The following is a 20090-nucleotide window of genomic DNA, read 5'->3' as shown; positions in this document are numbered from 1 at the left end:
GAAGTTCCCTGGCCGATGTGCCACAAAGTCTCGGTCTCGTCTCTTGCGACGGTCCGGTTCATCGGCTCGGAAAGCATCCTTGTTTGCGAAGGTGCTCTCCTAGATCTGGGCATGGCGGCTGTTCGACTCTTTTTCAGCGCTACCATGGTGGTGGCGGAGGACAAGGGTGGAAGACGGTTCGGCGATGCATAAGTTTCTCCAAGGGTGGAATTATAATTTTACTTCTTGCGGGGTACTTTGTGCAAAGTTGCTTGACAAGCATATTGTCTCATGTCGTGACCATATGTGTAATCTCTGTAATCTGATTGTCTAGCTAATATGGTTACTTTCAAAAAAGAAGAAGAAGAAGATGGCATGGACTGAAACCTTTAGTCCAGTGGTGAAAGTGGCCACCAATTTGGGCCGTTCTCCGCCTTGCTATATCGAACAATTGGCCAATTCATCAATTGGGAGTAAAACCTGCTTTCCGAAATGACCATCTCGAGGATACCGTCTATTGTTAACAACCTGCGGGTTTTATTGATTTTGTTCACGCTTCTCATTTTTGTGATCTAATAAGTCTATATGCACATGGTTCCACATATTGACCACATATATTTTGTCCATTGGTCTTGCTGCATCCAAAATGTGACAATTATGTCTTTATCTATCACCGTGGCCACACTATTCGTGCCTTCTCTATGTCGATAGCATCGTGTTGACCACTAGTACCAACTCCTTTCTTCGTTGGGTCATTAGCTCTCTCAAAACTTAACTGAGTTCTGTGTTGGGAGACATCGATCCACCCACTACAACACAACTAGCCCTGCAACAAAGAGTGAATGGCTTACAGTTACAGCGGTGTTTACGTGCCTATCGACAATCTAACTCGCTCGCCACTCCCCACGCCTAAGGTTTCTGGACACATTTATCCGTTTGTTGTAGGCATGGTCCTCTTGTAGTGACAATTTTGGCGGCATCAATGTACATTGATCCTCTTATGGTATGTTTCTTTTCCAAGAACAGTACGCATTGGAAATTCTAAACCATCACTACTACACAAACGCTCATCACACAAGCAGGTGAAAAAACCGGTCACTGATGGGTTTTTTATTTTGCTTGTACGAAACTGCCAGTGATGTAGTGGACATCACAAGAAAAAAAAAACCCGCAGGTGACATAATCAAACAACTGTCTATGACAAGATATGTCAAACGGTCATCCCATGGAGCCCTATCTCTGTTGGATATGATGGGAAATATTTATAGGGGCTTGGCAATTGTTGTATATTGGCCAGCCCCCTAAATAGAAAACGACACATCCAAAGTTCGCCCTACCTACGAAAATAATAAAGAGTAAACAAATTGCATGAGCATACCTTTCGGAGTTCGATAATAAAAGCGTCCAATGAATGGGATCCCAAATAACCTAGTGTGATGGTAAACGGGAAATATCATATTAATGAGTGGAGCCAAAGCGAGATATATGGCAATTCCTTAGACATACTCGCCCCGTACACAAATAAGCATACTTTTAATTTTGTTCGAAGTCAAAAATATTAAAGTTTGACTCATTATACTTAAAACGTCGCAACATTTATATTATATCTGTTTGAAACTTAGTTTCATATTATACTGATTTGATGTCATATGTGTTGCTATTTTTTTAGCAAAGTTAATCAAATCTATTTATTTTCTTACTTGGGACTAACTTAGAAATACATTTATTTTGAGAGTGAAATGCACCGTTAGTCATCGAACTTGTGTTGCCCGTTCAATTGGATCCTCGTACTCTCAAAACGCTCATATGGGTCACCGAACAAAAAAATACAGTGCAATACAATCCTATACAGCAGAGAGCTACATATCTGACATGTGGGACCCACAAACTGACATGTGGGACCACAAACTGACATGAGGTGAATTGCAGTTTGCCCCCTAAATCATTTCCCCTCCTTTCATCTCCCCCCTCCACCTCTTTATCTTCTCTCACCTCTGGCCTAAACAGAAATTCCCCATCCTCCCTCCTCGCGACGGCCGCGGCCGTCACGACGACGCGCCCTCCGACGACCGGCATGTCCGCGAGGTGCTCCGCCTCACGTCATTGCCGTGGCCGTGGGCGCACGTCGCCACCTGCATCGCCTCCGGGGAAGCCCCGTACTTCTGCATCGCCTCCGGGGAAGACCCGTACTTCTGCTACGAGCTCGCGCGCCATGGCGGGTGCGTCGTGATTGGCATGGCCACCGGGGACTACTTCTCCGCTGCTCCCAGCGGGACGTCGAGCTGGCCCACCTCGCCGGCGACAGGAGGCGCGGGGCCGGATAGGATGAGGAGAAGGCCCTGCCCAGCGCGGTCCAGTCGGCGGCCTCCTCGGCCCTGGCCTTCTTCGTCGGTGCCCTGCTGCCGCTGCTGGTCGTTGGGTTCATCGTCGGGGGAAGCCGCGTCGGCACCCTGCTGCCGCGCCCGCCCCGCACCGATGTCGGGGAAAGTCCTGCGGAGCAGCTGGCTGCAATTGGAGGCCAATGTTGCCACCCGCACCGCCGCCGCCTCCTTTCTTACTTTTGGCTGCTCACACCTCAGCTCACAGCTCAATCGATGGCACTAAACATCAGCTAATATGCTTTGCTTCAGTACTGCTTTGCTCTCTCCTTTTTCCCTTTCTTCGTCTTGTTTTTCATCTTTGAGCAAATTTGAAAATCAATCGGCTGCATCGTGACGGGGAATTTCCGTTGGGTAAGGGGAGGCCAGAGAAGATGAAGAGGTGGAGAGGGGGAGATGAAAGAAAGAGAAATGATTCAGGGTAAATGCAATTCACCTCGCGTCAGTGCGTGGGTCACACATATAGATACATGCCATGTAAGCAAAATACGTAGCTCTGCTGTATAGGATCGTATTGCACCGTATTTTTTCCGGTGATTATATGAACGTTCTGAGAGTACGAGAATTAAATTGAACGGATTCGGTGACTAACTGCGTATTTTACTCTTATTTTTATTCGTGGACAACCACTGCTCCCCCGCCGCATTCTGCTAGAGAACAATAGTAATAAGTGTCTCTCGTAACTACTACCCTGCCTAACATTATTATGCTGGTGATGAAGAGAGTGGGCCACCATCATTCTCATACTACCAAAGTGGAACTAAGATTTCAGGTAGCTCCAATCACCGTTTTGCCGCATATTCCGTCCCCTGATGACAGAGACACGTACTCTTCGTGTCCCTAGCAGGGAAAATGTCTATGGCACCAAAATATTCATTTTCCGCATGAAAATTACTGGAATACAAAGGGGCAAGATATTGAATATGTGTAAGAAAAGTTCTTTTTTGTTACTATTCGTCTGGGAAACACCCCTGAAGCCAAATCGCTGCACTACTCGATTTTATGGAGTCCCTTATCGTCAGGGGCTTCGCCACAGACCCAACACACTGTCGAACAGGAGCACGTCGACCACAGTCCACAGCTCAAAACACGAGCCTTGATGATGTTCAGGAATACATGGAGTTAGGGCTACTACGTTGCGGAGTACAGCTAGTAACCGCATATATCAGGAAAGAAAATATCAGATCTTGCACAACAAAAGATGAACTAAGAGCTTGCAAATTTTGAGGGGAGCAAATATCAAATAGTTATGGACCTCAGGATGGTCGACCTCATTCATCCACTAACCAGCAGGCTAAAACAAGGCATCTTTCGCCAACCCAGAAAAAGATGTTAATGCATTTTCTTTGTTCTGTTTTGAAACTTTAAATTCAAAAGCTAGAGTTTGAAGAATCGTCGGCCCTACTGCGAGGGAGAGAGGTGGGGGTTAAGTCGGACTGTATTGAATCCCTCAGGTGAATCAAAGCTGCTTATGCAAAATCTGGGGCGCTTCTCCAAATCCAACGAGACACCAAGGTTAAAACTACTACTGCCAATCCTCATGCACCGTAAAACCACCATAGACTTTAAAGACTGCAAGGCTCTATGAATTGCTTCCACTCTTTCGTAGGGAGACAACTCTGCAGGTATAACGTGAGAAAAGCTTCAGCTAATATTGTGTATCTTTGACCAAAGGGACAACATAACCATGCCTGCCAACTGGTTTCGTCCCTCTCTTGATCAACAGGCTGCAAATTCAACCGATGTCCACGACACACACCAAAGATCATTCCTAACGTCCAAAAACTGTGTGATTTATCAACTCCTGGACTCATCGTTTGCCTTGTCTCCATTCCCTTTAGTTTCCTGAATCCTGATGTGTTGCATTCGACGGAGCATTCGCAACACCCTTGATGTCATTACTCTTGACAGACGGCAGCTGACTATCACTTGCACTGCTTTTTGAATCAGATGCCTTGTCAGGAGATGATGACTCACCTTTCTTCAGTGCCTTCTCTTTGGTGGATAAATCAAGGGAAGAACTTCTCATTTTGTCATCCGCAATTTCCTTAACGACCCCCTCTAGTGTATCTAACCTGACTAAAACTGTTGCCAGCTTTAAATCAGCATCCTCCTTAACAGAGTCGGCCTCAAGTTGTTTCTGTTTTTCTACTTCCTCGTTCTTTTTCCTTTTTGCTTCTGCTTCCTGAAATTCACAAATAGAACTCCATCAGTATATCTTAATTGAATGTGCATTTCTTATCATTACAAAAATCTATCAAGCGCCACAATATCATGTGGAAAGTTTCAGGTTAGGAAAATTCTGAATTTCTTTTGAACTACCCAAGGGTACTACAAGATATCAAGTTCATGTCTTTGACAATTCAAATATGTTGTTGTCATATACAAAAATAATTTTTGGTATTCAAATGAAAGGAATTTAGGGACAAACATGCAACCTTGATAGTTCAATTTCTCAACAGTATTCACAATAGGAAACTGTGACATTCTTGAGAAAATTGTAACTGCTTAATTAGTGCATGCGCTGTATCACACATAATAACAGCTACTCCCTCCGTTCCTAAATACTTGTCGCTGTTTTACAAGAAATAATCGGTAGTAGAGAGCACAAGAAATAAGAATGAAAAGTACAAGGTTGCCGTGTAACAGAACATCAAATTAGAGTATCTGCTTGCAGGCTCTCCAATTAAAATGCTAGGGAAACGATGCAACTGCAAAAAGTGCTACCGACAGCCTTAGCACATACTACATTAATCAGTATCTATTTGCATCATGTGCCAGCATATCTGGCCTAGATTGGCCATCAAATGTTTTTAGGAAAAAAGAGAGGTATCACTGACAAGGTTTAGAACGTACAGCAGAGCTACCTCACCTAAATATTTTGCATTTATGATTTATGAAGAAAACGTATGCATCTACATTGTACTACAGTAAATAAACACCACCACATTACAAGGAGTGATCAATCTTACAACAATATAGATCATGCTAAAATCTACCCATCATATGCAATACCGCGACTCCTGTGAAGCTCTGGCTTCTTCACCTATGTTAGTGTCCCTTGCTCTTACAGCTTGTTTGGTCCAGGAATCCTGGAATTCATTTTGGATTCCAGGAACCAACTTGTTTGGCTGGCACGGAATTGGGTACGGGGATTCAATCTGAAGTTCCATGGAATCATACCTATACCTAACCCAATTTCCTCTCTAAAAGGCATCATTCTCCGGAATTGTCTCTCATTCTACAAAATCATGTGGCAAATAAAGATGATTTTTTAATCCGGAATTCAAATTCAACCAAATAAAATCATATCAAAAATTTGATTTGACTTCATTTCTGCCAAATGAAATGAAATGAGGGCTACCAAAACGAGCTGTTAGTGTTTTCCTTCTGTCCCCATGTATATTCCCTGCCCATCTCCCCTATATATTTCCCATCTTGTTATTATCTTGTTATATTAACAACAACAAAAATGTTATTGGGGCCTCCCACACAGTTTTCCTTTCCAAAATACAGCAACTCTTAATCAATTCTAAAGTCTCATTGAAACTGAAATAAACAAACTATGATGTGAAATAGAGCTGCTAGTCGAGCCGGAATCAAGCCATTCCAACAATAATGTAACTACAAAGAGGAAAGCCCATGCTCTGTGCTTACTAATGGATCAACCCAAGCCCAAGGGAGATCTTCAAAGCTCCAAACTATTCAACGATTGTCGCTCTCACTACTAAGTCGTAATAGTGCTTTCTGCATAAATGGTTTGGACAGTCTAAAACGCATCAACAATCCATTTAAACTATCCTGGCAAGTTCCATGATACATGCATTCGGGTTCAAATTTGTAACTGAGCTTCAACCGAACTGACACCATGGCCACACTTGACCCAAGGATGCAGTTTCAAGGTCAAATGACCATGACTAAGCTCAATTAGGATAAGAAACCAATGTCATACAAGTCAAACTCTTTCACTGAACTCAGTTGCTCTAAAGCAACGATGCGGTTTGGTTGGCCATATCCCCGTGCAGGACGGCTGGATACAGGGATACGGCAGCATACTCATATCCCTGAGTATCCCGTATCTTTTATTTTAAAAAGAAAAATAAATATGGATACTGAAGGGATACGCTTGAGATACATCCGAGATACGGGGAAGCCCAAGCCCGACGAGAAATCCTAGAGTTGGTATACAGGCACACACATGCACCACCTGAGGATGTGCTCCTGCACACCAAACTGAGGATGTGCACTCCATCTCCAGCAACCGTGCCACCGGCTTCACTCCAGCAGCCGCGCCGCTACTTGCAACTTCATCCTTGCCAGTGGCCCTGTATGGGTCCACTCCAGCGACAGCGCCACCGTCTCCACTAGCTGCTGCCTCCACTCCAGCGTTCACGGCTATGTGCTTGTTTCTCCTCTCACTCCTATCGCTTCTTGTTGTTGTTGGCTAGCTGCTGATATTTGTTTCCTGCCATGCTGGCTTACTAGTTGCTGAGTTAAGCTTAGGGATGAAATTTAACTTCAAATTCTAATGCTAGCATATGATACATTTAAAGAGGCAAAGATCGCGGTGTGAGGAATTGAGGATCATCCATCAATGAAAATGAGTTGGAGAGGCAACAAATGTGGAGTACTTTGATTTCACATCTTGTTTTGTCTTTATTAATGTAGTATTTTTAAATTATTTATACATACTAGCTGTATCCGCGTATGTCTGTTTCTGGAAAATATGGTATCTCATGTCCCCGTATCCTTGCTTCTTAGCACAGTTGAAGCTCTAGAAGAACAGTTAAGGGGCAAAAACTAGTAGCGCCAAAATGTTTAGATAAGTAATAAGATACTGGTAAGTCATATATGTGCCCAGTGTTGTTCCAGATTCAAATTATTCCTTCAGGGCATTTTTATTCAAAAGAAAACAATGCGGTTATAAAAGGGAATCGAAGCATATTACCGCTTCCATCCTTTTGATCTCCCTTCGTGCATATTGGGCCACCAAATAGACAGCTGCACACAAAAATAAAACCCACAAAAGAACAACAATTCATATTCGGCATTATGTTCCAAAGCACTTAAGTATCGGGAGAAGAAAAAGGATTTTATCATGAAACAAACCTAGTGAGGGCATGCAAACAAAGAAGAGTTGCACAAGGTGGAAGTCAAGCCTGAAATGCAAAACAAATGATAGAAATAGAAATCAATGAAGACTTTCGCTCAGAATTTGTTTGTAATGGAAGCCATCTCCAAAACCAGCACTCCAATAAATATTATAGGTCAGGTGGTGATCAATTTTGTAAATTCATTCTAGATGGCACACATATGTTTGTGAGAAGTATCATGGGAACAACTAGAGATAGAAATTATGACCCCTTTGAACTGATAGTAATCTTCGATTGGTCTTTTCATGTCATGTATTGGACTTCCTTATAGCCAGCAGAGAATAATAGTCAGCACATGAAGAGATAGCACTGAATGGGAAGCATGTTGACCAAAGATCATCAAGTAATGACATCACTATTAAAACGAAAGACATGATCTCAGTCCAGACATGATTTGTTTGAATTAAACAGAACAGACACCATGAATTTGGGATTCAAAGCGACTTCTACCTCGGTATTCAGAAATGAAAAAAAAACTCTTGAAGCTCGAATTTCCAGACTACATTTAGCAGAGTAGGATTCTCACAAAATAAAATCTTCAGCAATGCTAAGTGTTTTGGGGTAATTCCAGCTCTCATGCTGAACTCAAATGATAGTCACAATTCCCTCCGTTTCATAAAGGTTGGCACGGTTGTGAACTACCTCTAATTCAAAGCCGTGCCAACCTTTACGAAACGGAGGGAGTACCAGTCAAACTGCAGCTTCAGGAAAGGAATTAACTCCAAATTCCAACACTGGAGCAGTGTTGATTCCTATCCCATCTGATCTATCAATCCTACTGGTGTTTTGGCGATAATTCCGCAACGAGATTAGTTGTTCACATCAAACAATACCTGTCATTTCTCATCTCCACCTCGAAATTAGTTACCCAACGGTAGACCCTCAATCCCAGACAGGGGAAGCGGTTAGTCGTGGTCTAATGCTCACCCGAACTCCTTGCGCTTGGGGGGCACGGTGAAGAGGATGTTGGCGGCCGTCTTCCAGTCAGCGCCGCTGGACCAGTCGAAGTCCTGCACCTGCTTGTACGCCTCCATCCGCGCCTTCGCCGCCTCCTGCGCCTTCGCCGCAGCCGCCGCCGCGGCGTCAGTGGGGGCGGTTGGGGGACCCCCCACGCCGGAAGAAGATGACGAGAGGTGGCGGCAGAGGCGGGCAAGAGGGAGGTGGAGGCGAGGCCTCACTGCCGGAAGCATCGCGTGGTGGGCGGCACGGGGCTCGTCGGAGCAGGCGGCGGCCTGAGGGGGTTTTGGGGGAATGGCCGAGCGGTTTCCCTGACCGTATGATCGCAGATTAACGCATAGGATCGAGGCATTCGCTCGGTCCCTCGGAGATATTAGCACGCTTCATGATCCATCAACCGGGAACCCCCGTTCGACACATGAAACCATAAACTCTGTGCCTTTTGGAAACATGTGAAAAGCCCTATTTGAAGGAACTTAAGAAAACTTTCAATTCTGATCATTCGATGTTAAATAAATGAGCCAGATGAAAGGTAAAAAAATAATCATTTTTTTCTAGAATAAAAAAATAATCACTTAAATATTAAATCATAATGCCAAAAAAGATTTGTTCTTCGACGAAATATTACTACAAGAGCTCAACGTGTTAGTGCCGGAGCAATTTTAAACCAATTGCGTATAGAGTAGAACAAAACACATCGTCGCGTTTGGTCGAATGAACCAACGAACCAACTGGTTCCACCGAAGGGAAGGAACCGTTCGATGACTCCAAACATGAGGTATCAATCCGTTCCTCGTCTCCGTGACTCTCCTTCTCGTCTCCCCTCCTCACCTCACCTCCTCTCCCGAAACTCCCTCCCACGAAGCCATGGCGTCCACCTCCAGATCCGAGCGTTGCCCCACCGCGTGAACCCCATCTCGGCCAGATCCAGGGCGAGGCCGGCGGCGGACGGGCGAGGTGCGAGGCAGGCGGCGGACGGGCGAGGGGCGAGGCAGGCGGCGGGGAACACAGCGGAGCCGGCGAAGGGGAAGGCAGAGGAGGGGTCAGCGAAGGGGAAGGCAGAGGAGGGGGCAGCTGAAGAAACTTGCGATTTGGAGTTCCTCGATCTGAAGAAACTTGCGGTTTCCGACTTGGACTTGGTAAATAGCAGTACTTTTTGGTCCATGCTTGAATCTTTGAGGGAGATTTCTCTATGCACCGTCGATCTAAACCTTTTTTGGTCCATGCTTGAATCTTTGAGGGAGAAATTTTTTTTGAATAACCTGTTGCGTGTATGCATTGTCATTTTTTGATAGCCATGTATGACTTGTAGATGGTAAAGAGGATGGATAGGAGGCGGAATTTCCTGATTAGGGGAGCTGCAACGTTTGTGGTTTTCGCATTGGTTGCATTGGTCATTCGGGATAGAATAAAGAAGAGGAGACCCCGGGTTACCTATGGACCTATTTGGGAAAGAGACCAACAAAGAATCAATTATCTGAACAATAAAATTTTCAAGTGTGATGTGAGATGCAGAAATATGTTAAGGGTTGAAAGAGCACCCTTTTTTCGATTGTGTGAAATTTTGAGAGAACGTTTGTTGCTGAGAGACAGTATACATGTATCCGTGGAGGAGCAAGTAGCAATGTTCTTGAATACTATTGGCCATAACCTTAGAAATAGGGTTATTGGGGCTAATTTTGACAGGTCAAATGAGACGGTAAGCCGCTATTTTAGAGTAGTCCTTCACGCAATAGGTGAGCTACGAGCTGAATATATCAGGCCACCTTCCTTGGAAACTCCAGTCAAAATTGCAGGGAACCCACGGTTTGACCCATATTTTAAGGTATTTTGAGAAACTTGTCCTTCCATATTTAGGTGTGAAATTTTATGGCTTATAACCCTTTAAAATATATAGGATTGCATTGGAGCAATTGATGGTACACATGTTCGAGCATCAGTTAGTAAAGATATGGAACCTTCCTTTCGTGGTCGGAAGTCTTTCTACTCAAAATGTCATGGCAGCAGTAGATTTTGACCTTCGGTTCACATATGTTTTGGCGGGTTGGGAGGGGACAGCACATGATGTGACCATTTTAGCAGATGCTAGAGAGCGGGAGAATGGCCTGTATGTCCCTCAAGGTAATAATTTTCTTAAAACAAATTTGCCCAATATAATTTGCATAGAATTTTGTCACCAATTTGTTTTCATGTGTTAGTAAAATTCTACCTAGTTGACGCTGGTTATGGAGCCAAGCCTGGGTTTTTGCCACCTTTTCGTGCCATGAGGTACCATTTGAATGAGTGGGACAGCAATCCAGTACAAAATGAAAAGGAATTGTTCAACCTTAGGCACTCATCTCTACGAGTGATGGTCGAACGTGCCTTTGGAACTCTCAAGAGACGATCCAAAATTCTTGATGAGGCAACCCCATTTTTTCCTTTCCCGGTTCAAGTTGACATCGTTGTAGCTTGTTGCATCCTTCATAATTATGTGCTCTCTCAAGGGATTGAATTCGCACCAAATCCTTCTTCTTCGTCCCGTTCCCTCCCGTTTGGTACCATTTATTGTGGTTCCAGCGCCGATTTGGTACCCTCCCGCTGCCGAGGTTGGGGAGCTCGAGGTCGGGCTGGACAAGGGGGTCGAGGGGAGGCCAGGTCGGGCCTTGACGAGGAGCAGACAAGGGGGTCGAGGTGACCGCGCGGTGTTTAGGGATTTAACGAGAGAGAGGGGGTCGGGGGAAGGTGGTGGGGCAGATAATTGAGCGAGAGAGGTAGAGGAATTGGGGGAAGGGGAGGGGATTTGAGGAATCGGGGAAGGGAGGCTCTGTCATTTTTTCAGGAGTCGGGGACATCTTGCTTCTGTTGCTGTGCTGCGAATTGGCTTGTTGCTGTTTGTTGACCATTACAACAACACTTGAACATGATTTTAGGTTGCCTTAATGATGCGGATAGTTTCACAAACTCGTTGATCCATGGAAACAGCGGCATGTATTGGAGCAAGAGTCGGTTTCGTAGCCCACCTGAGGAGCGACCATCCCCTCAAAAATTTGTTGGTAGTTACAAGATAGTAACAAAATACAGGTGAGTTAAAAGTAAGGGGCAAGATTTAGGGAATGATTTGGAACAGAGAAATAGAGAAGGAATCTTTAGTGTGGTTCATTGTAAGGAACTAAGGAGAAGTAGATAACCAAGTTTAGGGAAAGGGCCTGAGATGCTCTTAGAATGTGCAGATAGTATGCGCATTGTTTGCTTTAGAAAAACAAATGATGTGCATCACTTGTGCATTATCATTTCTAGTTGTCTTGTTGTACCCCCTGACTGTTTGATGCCATTGATAGTCAAAAAGGCCCTGAGAGAGATCTTTCCTATACACAGTCTGCCCTATATACTACTCCCTTACGTTGGGAATTGGGTTAGTAGAAACAGGAGTTAAGACATAGATTGGGATGACAAAGTAGTATAGGGGGTATGTTGTTTTTTCTTTGCTCGACACCTTGAGCAAAGGATTTCATTGCTGGACCATTGTGCATATTAGTTCACAACTGGATCACCACTGATTAGAAGGAGAGTGACATGTGGAATTGGGTCATTACAAAAAGGAGTTAAGATAATATATTTGGATGACAAAGTAATAGAGGGAGTATTCCTTTTCCTTTTCTCGATGCCTCGACCAAAGGATTACAGTGCTGAATCATTATATAGGGTTTATACTTGCCCTTAGACATTCTCCCCTAGTACTAAAGCATTAAATTAAACTCCACTTTATACGTATCTATCTTGCTAAAGCTTTATATCCTGACATACTTTTTTGGTGCCCCTTTGACAATTATGCTAATATTTTGAATGAACCAGCAATGGCAACATCTTCGGACCCATGGATGAAAGAGTACACCGAAGCATCTAAGCTTGTTGATGATATAAGCACCATGATCGCCGACAGAGGTTCTCTTCCACAATCAGGCCCTGAAATTATGCGCCACACATCAGCCATTCGGAGAAAAATAACTATTCTTGGGACTAGACTGGATAGCTTGGCAACATTGTTGTCGAGGATTCCTCCTAAGTCGCTGTAAGTTCTGTTGTTATTACTTTTCTTTTTATATAATACTGAACGTTAAGATCAGTCGAGTCCTTGCATTAATGCCATATTTGTTGACTCCAAAGCTCTGGCAATTTATTTTGAGAGTTACAAAGGAACATAGGACTGTTTATCTCGGTTAATTTGTACGAACTGTTGAGTAATCCATCGTTTGCGACTTTCCGTGCATCCTTAGAATAGAAATTCATCTATGGGTATGCCACCTTTTCTCGCACGTCGGTATTAAGTAGAATGGGTTAACTGCATATAAGAATAATCTAGTGAATTGGCCAGTTTTTTGGCAACACTTTCACTAAGAAGTAGACTAAGAACATTTCCCCGCACTATTCCACAATGCTTATTTGCTTTATGCGTAGAAGCTGTAGTAGTGAAGAAAGCGAGACTTCTGCAGGATGAGATCCACTTTGTCTTGTGATATACAGACTTGAGGAGGAAGAAGAGGGTATTTGTGGGGAAAAAATCTCCATATTTATAGGAACAAACTGCTCTTCTAGTCTCTGTCAAACAATCATTATAATAATGTGCACAGTATAGGCTAGATGCTGCCATGATGATTGATACAAGTTCCGTTATGTAGCTGGTAGGGTCTGGTAGTGGTGAGTTGCTGGAGGCTCATGCCTTGGCCCCCAACACCCAAATGCCCTGTTGCAAGCCTGGTTGACCGGTGCACAAGAAGAGAAGGATTAGGATTAGGAGAAGGAGATTAGGATAAGGAGATTAGGATAAGAGGCTTATTATGAATTGCTTGCCAAAAAGACTAATCAACTAATTAGAGGTAATGGCCTAAACAGGTGGCTGCTGATCAACTACTCCCTCTGATCCTAAATTCTTGACTCAAATTTGCCCAAATATGGATGTATCTATTCTTAAAATGCGTCTAGATACATGTAATATTTCGACAACTATTTAGGATCGGAGGTAGTATCTAGCATATACGATGAGGTTCTAGACAGATAAGTAAATGGAGATAGACGCCAAATGTACTGTAGTAGTCTACATGAAAACAACTTTGCTAATTACTACTCCCTCTGTTTCTAAATACTTGTCGTGGTTTTAGTGCAAATTTGCACTAAAACCACGACGGGTATTTAGGAACAGAGGAAGTACTATAGGATTTGTATGGACTGAAGGGTAATTTTTTTCCTTTCATGAATTAGTGTCCACTTATAAGGTCAGATGATCTATACTTGCTATCAAAAGTTTGCACTTATTGATTTTTTTTTAATTTGTGCAGTACTGACAAGGAGTTGCATAAGCGCCAAGACACGCTTTCCAATTTAAAATCTAAAGCAAAACAGATGGCGACAAGTTTCAACATGTCAAACTTCGCCAACAGGTCTGTTCTTCATGTCAGTGCTGAACTTAGTGTGGTCTTATCCTGCATCGGTTAAAAATTATGCGTTAACATTTTATTTTGTCAAAGTTTGTTCAGATGATTATAATTGTAAGTAACATGTAAATTGTTCCTTTATGCAATTTAGGGAAGATTTGCTTGGTCAGGGTAAGAAGGCAGCTGATGACATGAGCAGAGTTGCTGGGTTGGATAACCAAGGGATTGTTGGCCTTCAGAGGCAAGTTATGAAAGGTATGACTATTACTATTTGACTTGTTATTGTTCCTCCAGTAGTCTTTTTGTTTGTTTTTAAGCATGAACCTCATCAAGTCATCAACTATGTAATTTGAATAAAAAGGGTGGAAATTTATAACAATGTCACTAGTCTCCCTCGAATCATGACCATGCCATTGCTTTAGTCGTTAAGTTTTCTCATCTTTTTGGCATGCGCGTCAGTTAATGCGAAGACAAAGCATTTTGATCGAGCTTACAAGAGATGACCGGTCTGAAATGCCCTTGGTCACCATAAAATTTTGTGCACACTCCAGTGCATTGCTACATGCATATATGATTATTTTGAACTTATTTTTGCAAAACTTCAGCATGTTGCTTATGTTATTTCCGGAAGAAAATATATACTATACATGTTTTCCCTAGTATAGGACTATAGGTTGTCCATGGGGTTCTTACATAGGTGCAGAAACTTCAGGCGCTCGGTTAGGTGCAGAAGTTTCTAAGAAAACTGATTATGTACACAAGTGCAAGCAGCCAGTTAATCATTGTCAAGAAAAGCAGCATAAGTACACCAGCATCAAGCCATACCCATCAGATTATGCAAATACAATTCATAATCCATCCAAAATATAGGCACCAGGTTTTGCTAATACAAGCAAAATGAAAATACAATCAATCTAATTTGTCAGGTTTTGCCAACACGAGGACTGCACCAGCCGCCGCGCTCACACCAAGGTGGTATTTGCAGAGTTGAGGAGGTGACAGGAAGGGAGTAAATAGGTGATAAGAGGGGATCAGAGTGGATCCGTGGTGCCATCATCGATTTGGGCAGGGTTTAGAGGGAGCCACACCTGAGGGATTTTTTAGGTGGGGATAAATCAGTGGGGAGGATGGAGTTACTGGGAAGAAGTAGAACTAGTGGGTCATGTGATAAACAACTGGGTCCACATGTCTATGGAAGGTATTTTCGGAACAAAATATGTCCAACTTAGTTCAAAAAAAAACTTGACCTCTATGTCAAAAATTAAAGAAAACTTGGTGGGCAGTGGCATTTGCATAAATAGCACTAAAGCAATGGCATGGTCACTGTTCGAGTGGAGGTTAGTGGCATAGTTATAAATTTCCTGAATAAATTTTTTAAAATAGTGCATAATTAGCAATTTGTCAAAGCACACCTGATACATTCTGCAGGGCCCTGTTTCATGACTTTACTTACAATTTGAACTTGTCGACACATTTATGGTTTTACAAACACTAGTGTTTTGTGTTTTGTATACTCCCTCTGTCCCATATTAAGTGACTTTTTATTACATGTATCTAGACGCTTTTTAGGCATAATACATCCATATTTGGACAAATTTGAGTCACCTAATATGGGATGGAGGGAGTACATGATAACCATCGCACGGCAGCTAATTCCTTTGTTTTAACACTTTGCAGAACAAGATGAGGGTCTTGAAAGGCTGGAAGAGACAGTACTGAGCACGAAGCATATCGCATTAGCAGTCAATGAAGAACTTACCCTGCATACAAGACTGATTGTTAGTGCTAGTGCCCCTAAAAGAGCCATATATGCATTTTAGATTTTAATACTTGATGATAATTACTCTCCATGTTTGCAGGATGACTTGGAAGATCATGTCGATGTTACAAACTCCCGTCTTCAGGTAGATATTTTAGACTGATTATAACATTAATGGGTTCCAACTCACGTGTATGTGACACTGATGCAAACTCTCTTCCATTCAGCGTGTGCAAAAGAGGCTTGCAATTCTCAACAAGCGCACCAAAAGTGGCTGCTCGTGCATGTGCCTGCTGCTATCTGTGGCCGCCATAGTGGTTCTCGCTGTTATAGTTTGGCTTCTGATCAAGTATCTGTAAGGCAACCGCAGCTTTTGTTGAACGGTCGCTTTTGTGCTACCCATCGAAATGTGCAGTCCCTTGCAAGATATTAAAAAGTTATATGGTGGTTTTGTGGCGGTCTTTTAATTGTTTGGTATGGTTGTATCAGTATGTACAAGGTATGAATCTGGCATATATGCCCATCAATATGCGTGAACACTAGTTCCTTTGTAAATTTGCAGTGAGAACATTTTGCGTGCGCCTTCGTGATTGATTGTATTAATAAACAGGTATGATAGCTTTGCAAAATCAGTTTCCATCTCAGCAAAATAGTAAGAAACAAGGCATTCCGGCCATTTTAAGTACTGTTTCTCAGATTACTAATTTCCCTTTGGCATGACAAAGGATGTAAAACATAGCGATTAATCTAGTATAATGTTGACTACTAACTGATGCTTAGATTCAAGACATGCCATCTTCACAGTGAACTGAATGTGCTGATCAAAGTCATAAAGCCTTCACTGGCGGATACATCGAGTCATCAAACCACTGTAGTGGCTACACTGAAATACCACGCTACACTTTGATACTGAATAAAATTTGCCCCATAAAGCCCAAATGTCTCAAGAAAGTAACAGATCTCAAAATTAAATTAGAATCCAAGCTTGGTGCGGCGCCAGTGCCTGCGCTTGGCATTGTACCTGAAAATGAGAAGAAAAAAATGACAAATATTTAAAACAAGACATAACTGAATTGTATGTAAAATTCCATGGCTTTGTACCCAGGCAAAGTGCATAATGGCACAGAGATGAGAAGGGCACCAATCAGGATAAATCAAAGTAACAGCAGTCTGGTAATAAAGAACATATCACTGGCCATTCAAAATTTTAGACCTGGCTGCAAAAAACCTAAAGTGAGCACAGGTGCCTATTCTAAATTTTAGAATTGGCAGATAATGCACGTACTAACTGCACAAAACTTAACTGGATGGTGTAGTATTGAGTTGCTGACAAATGAATAGACCCTGAAGTGAGCACTGGTACCTATTCTAAATTTTAGAATTGTCTGAGAACTGACTACTGAGTACTCTGTCTGTGCACAGAACTTAACTTGATAGATAACGATTGGCAAACATTCCACACCATAATTTCTTCTAGCAAAGGTTTCCACACTATAATTTCACCTGACTAGGCTTCACAAATGTCTAAATTTACCAGTTTAGATTTTGCCACGACAGTTTGATCTATCAAAGGTTCACAGATGCCTCGATTTTCCAAGCATACATTTGGACACTAACAGCTTCATCAAACAAGGCTGTCGAAGTTCTCAAATGTACATCAATTCTACTGTGTTAAATCAACAAAAAATTATATTCTCATATGTAATTTCGATTAATAAGCCGGAGAACAAAATGACATGGCCACGGTACACATAGAATTCGACGGCCGCATATCCGTGGCGATGCTCCGTATCCAATGGAAATAGGTCTAGGCGGGCGGGATTGATTACCTGATGGTGTTGTCGGTGCGCATGCGGATCCAGTAGGGGATTGGGCGGTTCTGCCGCATCTTCTTGGCCAGCTTCTGCTTAATCCGGAACGTCTTATGGGACGGCTGCAAGATACCCAACCACAATCATCAGAACGGCAAATACGTAGCATCAAAGAAACGAAGCGCTGAGCAGCGACCAATTTACCATTTTCGCGGTGGCAGCGGAGGGGAGGCGACGGCGGCTGCTGCGGCGGGGATAACCCTAGACGAGTTTCTGCAACGAAGTAGGGCAAAATTTATATCGTCTCTTGTATGGGCCGTCGGCGTGTTAGGCCAAGTCGATGGCCATCCGGCCGGGTTTTTTTGAAAAGCCCGAAAGCCCACCGGGCTGGGCCCGTTTGTGCGTGGCCTGGCACAAAGTTAATCGGGCCAAGCCGGCCGGAAACCACGCCTGTGGTGCCGGGGCTTCATACTGAGGCCCACGGGCCGGCCCCGGCACGGCTTGATATTTTTTTAAGTTTTCCAATGTTTGGCCCATCAATCTTCGAAATTCTGGCCCAGCCAACAATTTCTGTCCATTACCTGTCCATTTTTTTGCCCATTCTAACCCTTTTTCTTATTTTTTTTCTCTTATGCGGAGGTGGGCTTTCCTCAGGCTCGGCCCGGCCTTAACGGACCGGGACCAGCCCGACCGTACTCTGTGCTGCACTTGGGCCAATAGGCTGCCTTTTGGGGCTATCCGGCCCGAAACCTCTAATGTCGGACATCACCGGGCCATGCCCGTTTATCCCAAGCCTGGGCCGATGCCGGGCCGGCCCGTTGGCCATCTATACTCAAAAGGTGTTTTTTACTTTTTTTTGTTCTCTCTTGGGAAAGAGACTGAGAACAATCAGACGGGTTTTCGTAAGATGGGCTAACGAATTCATAACTTTCATATGCCTGGGCCGGCCCAACAGTGCATGCCCAATATGTTTTATCGGTTTGATATTGAGAATTCGTCTACCTTAATTTGTGGTGGTGGTCCATTGTCCTTCAAACCATCGAGATGATAATAGTACAGATCATTTGATCTGAATAGATATCGTCTTTTTCTAAACAGGTATAGCATTCTTTCTACTTTAGTCATAGCAATGTATGAGTATTGTGCTAGTTTTTGAAGCGGATTCCACCGCAACAACTAAGATTCAAGCAGATTGCCATGCAGTGGCGACGCTTGACAAAAAGATTTGGGAGGGACAAAAGTATAATTATTAGGCTCTGAAGGCTAGATATTTGAAATATCTCTAATTATAGCTAATTATTAAATGGTAAAACCAAGAAAAGGATAGGCTTGGGGGGTGGGGGTGCAATGGCCCCAGCTTTGCCATGGCTTGTAGAAGATCATGGTACACAAGGAAGTTTGTTTTCAAGATCTCATATTTAGAGCAAGAATAATAGTGTGCTATAAGCTGGCTACAGGAATTTAAATATCATATTTGTGTTTGGTTGGATGAGTGAGAAGAGTAAGTGGGCTGTAAGCTAACAGTCAGCTGCAGCACGAGCTCCTAGGCTATTTGTGAGAGTGAAATGTGGATCCAGATTTAATAAAATACAACATATTATAGCTAAATATTATACATGCTAGCTATTAGATGGGTGTCATATCAGGTGAAGGTGCATCCATGCATCCAAAGCACCCCAACCCAGCGATCTTCATCTAACGTCTTAAAATCACCTCACATGACACACTTTTTTCCCAAATCTCATCCTCCCCAATCTCTTCACGACGCCCAGCGGCCATGAACAGCCTAAGAAGATGATCCTCCTCTACTGGGCAGCTACTGTTGTTGGTCATCGGAGGAGCTGTGGGCTGAGGGACGTCGTGGTCTCCGCTGCCGGGAGGAGGACGACATGGGCACGCAGCGAGGACGACACGGGCACGCGGCGGCGTGCCGTGCTTATCGGCATAGTCTCTGGGACCGTGAGGAATCGTTGATGGATCTGGGAGAATTGGATGTGGAATTGGAGTATCGTTGATGGATTGGTGGAGAATAGGATTTGCGAGAAGAGTCGTGAGGTGGTTTTTGGCAAATAGAGAGGCCTCCTATTAGATGTGCTATAAAATGTTTATAGCCAGCAAACCGGTTATTACTACTGCTCTTAGCAATCTGCTGCAAGAGAGGCAATGTCTCGAGCATGGATCATTCAAAGAAATCCAGCAGGAGTAAGTCGGCTAAGATTTCTCTCACCTCAGAGAGGTATGAATGGTTTGGTTTATTTCAATGTCGTGTGGTACAACTCAGGCATGAGCATACAGTCGTTGCAAAGATGATACGTGGTATGTTGTTGAGCATGAATCGTCAATGAGAACCAACAGTGAATAAGTCAGAACAGAGTTTAAAATTACAGAAACAACAATGTTTTGGCACCCACAACATATCCGAAATTTCAAAATTATTTAAACAAATCTCATTGAATTTTGCAAAAAATTCAGCAGATTTGCATTTAATTTGAATATAGTCCTAGATTTCGATGTAAAACATGTTTCGGTACGCACTAAAATCACCAAATTTAGGATGTATCGCGATGTCTTTGAAATTTTAAACCCAATGCCTACCACAATTTCCCTAGCAATTGTAAAAAATATCCAGGTCTTACAATCAG

General features: G+C 43.2%; 3 protein-coding genes and 1 non-coding gene across 7 annotated transcripts; 2 read left to right on the top strand and 2 right to left on the bottom strand.

Moving 5' to 3' along the window:
• Positions 1-3559: 3559 nt before the first annotated feature.
• On the bottom strand, positions 3560-8815 carry LOC100841451. Its single transcript, XM_003573602.4, has 4 exons — positions 8438-8815; positions 7467-7516; positions 7306-7358; positions 3560-4542 (listed from the first exon to the last, which is right to left on the bottom strand). Exons 1-4 carry the CDS (start codon positions 8698-8700, stop codon positions 4195-4197), a joined length of 714 nt encoding a protein of 237 aa, XP_003573650.1. The 5' UTR covers positions 8701-8815; the 3' UTR covers positions 3560-4194.
• Positions 8113-8196, top strand: MIR5174F (microRNA MIR5174f). The gene has a single exon (NR_127130.1). It is a non-coding gene; the product is annotated as a microRNA MIR5174f (primary transcript).
• A 436-nt stretch (positions 8816-9251) lies between the features above and the next one.
• Positions 9252-16269, top strand: LOC100840335 (syntaxin-52). Of its 4 annotated transcripts, XM_024461716.1 has the most exons (8): positions 9780-10292; positions 10365-10588; positions 12302-12518; positions 13783-13884; positions 14030-14133; positions 15556-15656; positions 15738-15782; positions 15865-16269. In XM_024461716.1, exons 2-8 carry the CDS (start codon positions 10384-10386, stop codon positions 15994-15996), a joined length of 906 nt encoding a protein of 301 aa, XP_024317484.1. In that variant the 5' UTR covers positions 9780-10292; positions 10365-10383; the 3' UTR covers positions 15997-16269. The 4 variants fall into 4 exon arrangements, with proteins under 4 accessions (XP_014756667.1, XP_024317486.1, XP_024317484.1 ...); XM_014901181.2 differs by lacking the exons at positions 9780-10292; positions 10365-10588 and adding an exon at positions 9252-9604 and having other exon boundaries at positions 12298-12518; XM_024461718.1 differs by lacking the exons at positions 9780-10292; positions 10365-10588 and adding an exon at positions 9252-9606.
• Positions 16270-16395: 126 nt separating this feature from the next.
• Positions 16396-17764, bottom strand: LOC100840840 (60S ribosomal protein L39). The gene is made up of 3 exons (XM_003573600.4): positions 17653-17764; positions 17467-17570; positions 16396-16658 (listed from the first exon to the last, which is right to left on the bottom strand). The coding sequence occupies exons 1-3, from the start codon at positions 17653-17655 to the stop codon at positions 16610-16612; spliced, it is 156 nt and encodes a 51-aa protein (XP_003573648.1). The 5' UTR covers positions 17656-17764; the 3' UTR covers positions 16396-16609.
• Between the last annotated feature and the right edge of the window lie 2326 nt (positions 17765-20090).

Source organism: Brachypodium distachyon, chromosome 3 (genome assembly GCF_000005505.3).
Source record: "Brachypodium distachyon strain Bd21 chromosome 3, Brachypodium_distachyon_v3.0, whole genome shotgun sequence".
Classification (NCBI taxonomy): Eukaryota; Viridiplantae; Streptophyta; class Magnoliopsida; order Poales; family Poaceae; genus Brachypodium; species Brachypodium distachyon.
The sequence above is the reverse complement of the archived record's forward strand: the minus strand, read 5'-3'. Positions and strand labels throughout refer to the sequence as shown.

Coding starts and splice junctions, on each gene's coding strand:
- LOC100841451 (XM_003573602.4), bottom strand. CDS start 8,700: ATGCTTCCGGCAGTGAGGCCTCGCCTCCACCTCCCTCTTGCCCGCCTC. Junction 7,517..8,437: donor CCCAAGCGCAAGGAGTTCGG/GTGAGCATTAGA, acceptor TTTGCATTTCAG/GCTTGACTTCCACCTTGTGC. Junction 7,359..7,466: donor TGTTTGCATGCCCTCACTAG/GTTTGTTTCATG, acceptor TTTTGTGTGCAG/CTGTCTATTTGGTGGCCCAA.
- LOC100840335 (XM_024461716.1), top strand. CDS start 10,384: ATGGTACACATGTTCGAGCATCAGTTAGTAAAGATATGGAACCTTCCT. Junction 10,589..12,301: donor TGGCCTGTATGTCCCTCAAG/GTAATAATTTTC, acceptor TGAATGAACCAG/CAATGGCAACATCTTCGGAC. Junction 15,783..15,864: donor TTACAAACTCCCGTCTTCAG/GTAGATATTTTA, acceptor TCTTCCATTCAG/CGTGTGCAAAAGAGGCTTGC.
- LOC100840840 (XM_003573600.4), bottom strand. Junction 16,659..17,466: donor CGCACCGACAACACCATCAG/GTAATCAATCCC, acceptor TCTCATTTTCAG/GTACAATGCCAAGCGCAGGC.